Here is an 8,230-nt window from a genome sequence, read left to right as displayed (position 1 = left end):
CCCTACTTAGTTCTTTGTGACAATTTTAAAGGCCAAAGGGACACTGAAACCTGCTGTGTTGGAAACCATATTTGGACCCCTGGAATCCATATATTCAGCCAGCCAGTAAGTGAACACACTGGTGTGATTCCTGTAATTATATGGGAAGGACCCTATATTGGTGAGAAAGTAATATTTCAGGAAATAAGCTACCACCTTGTAAAACAGGCATTCAGTTCTAGCACTGCTAGCCTTGGTGGCACTTGCAGGTGTACCCAGGAAGCTGCTGGTCTGTATCCACATATCTGGATGTCAAGTTGCTGTCTGGATAGTGGTTTAAACCCAGTAAGTCTGCTCTGTGGTATTTTTAAGGGATGTTTTCTGTAGCTTATTCTGTGATCACCAAGCATGTATTTGGCACACAAACTGGATGTAAGGTGGAGGCTAACAAAGGTCAGCAGTGAAAATGCCATCAGTAATGTACCCCTCATGAGCTCTCGTTGCTCCTTGTGCAGTGTTCTGGCACTTCACCTGGAGAGAGGGAATTTGGGACCAGGATTGGAAAATTTCTGTCAGAATCTGGAGCTTTATGGCCACTATGCTGAGAATTTGGAGCAGGCAAATAAAATCTTGAAGGTAAATATCTCCTTTATTCTTCATGTTCTTTCTTCCCTCTCTCCATTCTGTGAAACAGCTACATCCTTCCCTTTTTCTTCTGTTTCTGGAGTGATGAGTTTTCTTCCTCTTTCCGGGCTGCTGCTATTTTCTTAGTCTTTCTTCCATAATAGAATGGTGAAAATGTCTCTACTTACTTAGAACTTCAAATTTCTGAATCTTATTTTAAGGTGTCTATGAACATATGAGCGTGCAAACACTGAGCCCACCTTTTTCAAACAGAGTTCTGTATTTACTCTCACTCCTCCTTGCCTGGCAAACCTGGAGAGTCTACAGTGGGAATGCTAGGGGACGGTGACCTCTTTCTGGAGAATTATCAGGTCTCCTAGTCTTTTCCACTACCATTAATTTATCCTAACAGTGGGATTTCCTTTTCTTTCTAATTTTTTGCTATGGTAGAAGGAAAAAAAAAAAAAAGCCTTCCCACTTACCTCTCCAAATACAACCTGTCATCCAAGAGATTTTAGAAGGATGTATTTTTATTTCAGTCTTGATTGCTGTATCTGGAATTTAAACCACCCGCCTTCTAGTTTTTGTCTGTGCTTGTTCCTAGCTGCAGGATGTACTGGGAAGTTTCCCTTCTGCCTGCTTGCATTCATAAATTCACACTTTTGATTTTCCAAAAGAAAAAGCCATTTTGGAAACTTGCCTTTAGGTGATGGGAATGTGGGGCTGCATTGCTTTGTCTTGAAATGAATGGCAAAACCACAGGCGGAATCCTTGTTTTCCTAGCTGAGTCAACCTTCCCTTTTTCTTAATTTCCATTTCCTGAGCATACTAGCTGTGCACATATTCTCAGCAAATGCAGCAGGTTTATACTGCTGTGTATGTATGAAGAAGGGATATTGCTTCAACTACCCACTAGAAATAGTGGCCAGGGGAATGGAATGGCTTGCCCATGGCCACAAAAGAAGTTGTTGGTGCTTATGTTTCACACTGGAGTTCTAAACTCTAACAGTTCCAAGCTCTGGTGCAGACTAGAGCACATAATTCTTCTTGTAGTCTCAAAGCTAATATCGCTTTTATGCTGCATGCAGGAGCAATTGAGGAAAAATAAGTCATTCCGACGGTTTAAAAAACTCCAGGAGGCTCGACCTCAGTTTCAGGGGAGGAAGCTAGAGGATCTGCTTCCTTTGCCCCTGCAGAGGCTGCACCAGTAAGTAAACAATTCTGAGTCTTCAAGATGTTAGTATAAGGAGGGAAAAGGGAACATAACAGTGTATTGGTTGCTATGAGAGTTGAAGTTGCTTAATGTGTCTCAAAATCGGAGCATATAGACAGCAATGAAACAGACCTGAAAAACATGCCTGTAACATGGAGTCAGTATGTATGGAAGGGAGATGACACAGAGATGTAGCTGTGTTTAGTGCTGGCTCCGAAGCCATTCATCTAGCTCTTCGGTAGAACGGAAGTGGAGGCTTTCTATCATCTTGGTAAGCTACTGAAATTAGGCCCTGAACAAAAGCAAGTTTCTGAAGTGCTGCAGAAGTGGTGCTCTCTGCCAGAGATGGTCTCGCTCTGCTTTTGTGTGGGTTGCTGATCTGGAGTGCTGTGACTTCTTTGCAGATGGTTGCTTTTAGAGAGAGATAAGATTAATGAGCACAGGGAAGACTTTTCCCCCCTCCCTGGTTTTCAGGACCATATGCTTTCCTCAAATTTGGTACTTATTGCAGTTATCTGAGCCTGGACAGACTCAGCCTGGATTGCTGTATTCCACCTCTTCAGGCATCATCTCCCCTTTGAAGAGGCAAGCTGCCTGCACAAGGGTAGTGCTTCATGCATTCAAGGCCAGCCCGTTCTTGGTGAGGATATGAGTTGTACAGAGCACAGGTAGTTTCCTGGCAACCCAGCTGCGGCTGCTATAGATCAAGTAGCTGCTCTTAAGCATGGTCTTAGCTGCACTAAAGCAAATTTGAGAGGCTGAGAGCCTCATTTCTTTGAAAATAATTAGGAATAAGCGTACAACAGTCCTTCAGGTAGCGTTATGCAACCTTTTTAATCAGCTTGGCAGATACAAATGTTGCCTGTTGCTTTTACTGTAATTCTTTGGATCCTTCCTTTAATTTGTAAAATAGCAGTGTATTTGTTGCTGTCCAGCTGTTTGGAAAAATGATGGCTTTTTAACAGAAGGTCTAATTTTTTCATTAATCATCTCTTTTGTGTTCAAGTTTCTTTGAAATCCTATTACATATACTGCAGGTCATACGACTTCTGCCAGTTCATGAATCTATACAATGTGATATTTCTTCTGTAAGTTCAGACTGAAAATAGCCTGACTTTTATTGAGAAAAAGCATTTGCGGAGATCCGATCCTTTGTGGTAAAGACTGGAGAGGAAAAAAGAGAAAAAGCAGCTCCTAGTTCTTATAGAAATGCCTTTATTTTCTTCTGTGGGCAGGAATCATGGTATGAATGCTACCATTCAGACATTAAAAAAAAGTAGTTCAAAGGAAAAATTGACAGTAACTGAAGGCATTTTTATGTGAATTCTAAAAAAGTCTCATGAACTTCAGTAATATGTGAGGTTGCTTTTATCAGATTCCCAGGAAATGCCTAAGGTTGCAAATGTATAAAATACATAGGTTAATAGAGTTGATAACTTTGAAAATGAAATGAATGCGATTGAAGAATTGTGACCAAAATATTGGTTGGTTAGGCTTAAAGGTGTGTATTCCATCTCCTGGTGGAGGGTTGTTCATCGTTCTGTCACTAATAGGAGGTGCTGCTGATGCTGGTATCTTTGTGTGATATAAACCTGCTTTCTCTCTCTTAGATATAAGCACTTCCTCAGAGACTTGTTGGAGAACACCAGTCCAGACAGCCCTGAGTACCAGAAACTTGCAAGTATGATTCTACCTGTAGACGCTGGCACTTTGAGCTCTGTTAGCCTCCTTGCTAATAATACTTGGATTCTCATCTTCTGTCTACTTCCACAGGAAAAAAAATCCTCCTCTCTCTGGCATTCTAATGAGTTACTATTTCCCTTCTCCATTCTGATCAAGATGACCCTGAGAACACATTGGGAATAAAACTGTAGAGTAACTGACTGGGTTAAGTGGCTTATGGGTTAGGTCAGAGAGATGGCAGCTCTTTTTTCTGACAATGAGGGTGTGAAACAGAGGAACAGGTTGCTTAGGGAACCTGTGGGAACTTGGGGAACACTGTCCAATTACTGGAAGTGTTCAAGGTCAGGTTGGATGGGGCTGTGAGCAACCCGGTGTAGTGAGAAATGTTTCTGCCCATCACAGGGCATTTGGACTAGATGATCTTTAAAGCTTCTTTCCAACCCCAGTCATTCTATGAATCTTGGGCATGTGCCTCGGTTTTCTAGAACAGTTCATGACCTTCATGCCATATTTACAAGCAGTAAACACCCCTTATGGGGCATTTTTCCTGTTTCTGCTTCCAAAACCAGGAAATTATTCCTCTGTCTAATGTTTAACCGGCAAATAAATCTTGGGATTTTTTAGAACTGCAAAATTATTAGTGGGAGAGAGGCCTCTGGAGGTCATCTAGTCCAATTCTCTTGCTGAAATCACTGAATAAATTTGTTGCTGATAGTTGGTTTACAACATTTGCTTCTTAATTTCATTTTATCTTTTCACAGCAAGGTAGATAAGGAGTAATATGTACTCATTTGTGATAACCTCAGAATATGCTGCTGTAATTTCAGAGGCTGTGAAATCTGTTTCTGAGGTATCTCGGTGGGTACAAGATATCATTCATAAGAGAGAGAACTCATTGCAGCTACTTCGCATTCAGAAACTGCTCAAAGGACAGAAGATCCAGATTTTGACTCCAGGTGGGCCTTACTGACAGCTCTGTTTTAACGCTGGCAAGATAAGATAACTAGAGATATGCTTGCCTTCATGTCTGACTCAACTCATATCAACCAGTTTTCCCCTTCTGCCCAAATTCTATAGATAGGTGGTGAAGGAATGTAAGTAATAACTCAAGCACTTTAAAAAAAGGTGAGCAATTTTTGAGTAAGGATAAGCAGCAGCTCAATTGCCTGACATTCAGTTAGAGGGTGCTGATAACACGTAGTTAGAAAGTTTGTAACAGGATCTAAGGAGGTTGGGAGTGTAAGTCCTGCGTTAGAATGAAAAACAGACATTAAATGATTTTTGAGGAGTGTAAGAAGCGGTGGTGTTCCTACTCCAAAGCATGAGCCATAGATTTATGAGTGTCAAGAGCCTAAGGACTGTGGTGGTTTTTACCTTAAGGTACAAGCTTCATAGACTTCTGCTCACACCCTTCACAGGAAGAATCTTCTTTTATCTGCATGGTTAAACTGTGCCGGAAGTCAGATTGTGTTAATAGCTGAGATACACAGAGTGACAGTCACTGGCATGTAAGATTATCTAATTGGTTAGCAAGTTTGTTTATGACCTCTTGCTTGACTAGGTGCTCTCCATGCCCAAAGCACACTCCAAGCTACATATGGAATGTTGTGAGAAATATGCCCAGTCTGGGCAATTATGAAATGGTCACTTGGGGCTTTGCCAGTGCCCTCAGGAAACACTCATATAGCAGAGATATCTAGAAAGAGTGCTGCAGCCGGACAGGAGTGTTAAGGTCACTGTGCATGAAGGTCTCTAAGGCACATCTCCAAGTATTTGTGAATGTGGTTGTAATTCATACACATGGGCTTCTGCATGAAGCATCTGCTAGTGGAATGGGTGAGACAATCGGAAAGGTAAAAGTAAGAAAATGTGTGGATTGAGGTAAAAGTAGTTCGACAGGGAAAGCAAAATCCACATGCACAAGTAAAGCAAAATAAGGAATTCATTCACTTCCCATCAGCAGGCAGGCATTCAGCTATCCCTGGGAAAGCAGGGGTCCATCATGCATAGTGGTTACTTAGGAAGACAAAACTCCGTCACTCCAAACATACCCACTTTCTTCTCCTTCCCCCAGCTCTTTATGCTGAGCATGACACCATAAGGTGTGGAATGTCTCTTGGGTCAGTTGGAGTCAGCTGTCCCGGCTGTGTCCCCTTCCAACTCCTTGTGCGCCCCCATCCTGCTCGCTGGTGGGGTGGGATGAGGAGCAGAACAAAACCTTCATGCTGAGCAGTGCTTACCCAGCAGTAACTAAAATATGCCTGTATTGTAAATGCTGTTTTCAGCATAAATTCAGAACAGCCCCATACCAGCTGCTGTTTGTTTGAAGAAAATTAACTGTCCCAACCAAACCAGCACAGGTAGAAAAAGAGGTTATTTATGAGAGGTTATCATTCTCAAAGATGCTCAGTCAGTGGTCAGGTTAATTTACAGTTCTCCTTCCCATTCTTATTGCAATCCTTTTGGTGATGCTAGCTGAAAGCAAGCTAATATAGGTGTGATCTGCTTATACTGAGCATAAGCATGTGTGTGGGTGCCTGTGCACACTGGGTTAGCGCTTAAGTAAAAAGGTAAATCAGTTATCCTGAATGAATAAGTTAACCCCATGACAGAAAAACCCAACCCCAAAAGAGTATAGCTAGACCAGAGATGGCCATCGTTTGAAAGCTTTAGTCCACATTTTTCTTTGTCTCTGAATATTCTGAGATGTGTAGTAAGGCGAGCGTTGAGGGTCTGTGGACACCTTTCCATTATCTGGGACAGAGAATTGTGATGGCTGTGTTTTCCATTAGCTGGGGTAAAATAGGTATTATTGGATGTGAGAAGCAGAAAAGTAAGGGGCAGCTGGGGCTTGGTAGTTTTGGGCCAGCTTTCAAGAAACAAGCTAGCTTTTGCAAAGCTTAACATTTCATCCTGTTACTAGAACAGAAGAGGTGAGAAAACATAATGTTATAGATTCAGATAAAAGGGGTAGCTTTGGAGTTAGGCATCTCCCATTTGGCTGTATCTCTGAGAAGTACTGCTCCCAGTGAAAAGAGACCCTGTTTTCCTTGCTGCCTTCCACATACAGGGCAAATACAATCTTAGCCAGAACTGCTAACAGAACATAGCACACTGTTCTGTCATCCCTAGCTTCCATACGGATATTTCCTTTTCATCCTTTCACAAGAATTTCCTAAAGTGTGTTCCCCTGGAATTTCTAAACACGGATCTGTGTCGAAGACTTCCAAGACAGTCCAGCTCAGACTGTTTGCCAGGGAGTCTAATCACAACTTAGCTTGAAGGAAACAATTCCTAGTCCAGCACCATGCTGCTGACACCTTCCTTCCATTTGTTTTTTTAAACTTGGACTTATTCCTGCACCTCACCTTTCTCTCTTTCTCAGTTTCTTACTCATATAAAAGGAGTGGTTCCTGTGGAGTAAGCTAAGCAGGAATTCCCTTGCCTCTGTGTCCTGGGACTGTGGCATACTGAGTAAGACAATCCGTAACTGAATCAAGATTGTGTTGTTTTGTAAAGGTACTTATTAGCTCAGCCAGAAGCTAAGGCACAGAGAACAATGGCTGAAATTCTCTGGCAGGTGTTTCCCAGACCAGGCCAGGTGGCAATACCTTATTATTGTGGCTTTAGATTTTTATAAATAATCTTACTGGCAGGTGTCTTTATAATTCTCTTAAGTTCATGGCTATCTTATACAATAATCCTCCTCATTAGAGGCACTGCTTTAATTATTCCATGTTCTGTAGATGCCATTTTTGCATCTTACAGAATTTCTGCTTATACCTAGGTTTACCAAATTGTTTTGATTTTTTTCCTCTGTCAATTTATCTGCTTTTGTTTTAATGCAATTCATTTCATGGATAGATGACTCTGAACCCTATTCTGTAAGATGAGGTTGATAAGATTTCCCATTCAGACCTTCCTTTTAATATGTTGGTTTATATCCCCTTCACTGTCTTCTCATTAGAACAGTAATCTGCATTCTGTAATCTGTTAATTTCTAGAAGTCCGCATGTGGTTAGATGACCTGTCAAACCCTTTGTGTTTTGTTTTAATTGTCATGCACAAAATAATAAATATTCGAAGCTTAGGCTAACTTCTGTTTACCACTAACGACAAACAATTGGGCAACACAGTTTAAGATAGTCCATTGTATGTTTTCCGAAGGCTTATGTTAATTTAAAGGCAGGCATACCACTTCAAACCACGTTTTTGTTCTGGTCTCATTACACAGATTTGTATATCATAATATCCTCTTCATTAACGCAGACATAACTCCAGTCTGCTCCTCATACACTAAAAGTTTGGGCTGATTACTCTTCTGCATGGGTTCTGTCAGTGCTGGTGAGGTGTCTGTAGTTGATACTCAGTGCCTCCTAGTGGCTGGAATTGTTGTAGAACCCGGTAACCTACAACGGTAACTCACTGTATTCCCGTTTGTCTCATTACATCCCTTTTTCTGCCTTTTTTTCTGACAACTGTTTTCTGTTTTTATTTCCCTCACATGCCCAGGGCGCTGGTATATCCGGGAAGGCTGGCTTTTGGTGGTGCCTTCGAAGGGAGAAGAACTGAAGCGCAGGATGTTCTTCCTCTTTTCTGATATCTTCATTTCAACAAAGCCTTGCCACCCACTGCACCCACTGAATTCAAACAAACTGGCATGCCAGGCTGTCTACCCGCTTCACCAGTGCGTAGTGGATAAGGTGTTTGGCCACACGCAGAGCCAGGGGG

The 8,230-nt window shown here is 41.8% G+C and overlaps 1 protein-coding gene across 1 annotated transcript in view; it reads left to right on the top strand.

Moving 5' to 3' along the window:
- Positions 1-8,230, top strand: part of ARHGEF39 (Rho guanine nucleotide exchange factor (GEF) 39) — a 10,222-nt gene that overhangs the window by 768 nt on the left and 1,224 nt on the right. Inside the window, exons 2-7 of the mRNA XM_010014718.1 lie at positions 11-105; positions 495-615; positions 1,692-1,810; positions 3,427-3,497; positions 4,327-4,455; positions 8,012-8,230. The exon at positions 8,012-8,230 is cut by the window's right edge and continues 1 nt beyond it. Of these exons, the coding sequence (XP_010013020.1) occupies positions 11-105; positions 495-615; positions 1,692-1,810; positions 3,427-3,497; positions 4,327-4,455; positions 8,012-8,230 (754 nt within the window). The remainder of the gene's footprint in view (positions 1-10; positions 106-494; positions 616-1,691; positions 1,811-3,426; positions 3,498-4,326; positions 4,456-8,011) is intronic.

The sequence above is a fragment of the Nestor notabilis genome, unplaced genomic scaffold, assembly GCF_000696875.1.
Source record: "Nestor notabilis isolate BGI_N333 unplaced genomic scaffold, ASM69687v1 scaffold10755, whole genome shotgun sequence".
NCBI lineage: Eukaryota > Metazoa > Chordata > Aves > Psittaciformes > Psittacidae > Nestor > Nestor notabilis.
This window is presented reverse-complemented; position numbering and strand designations above follow the sequence as displayed.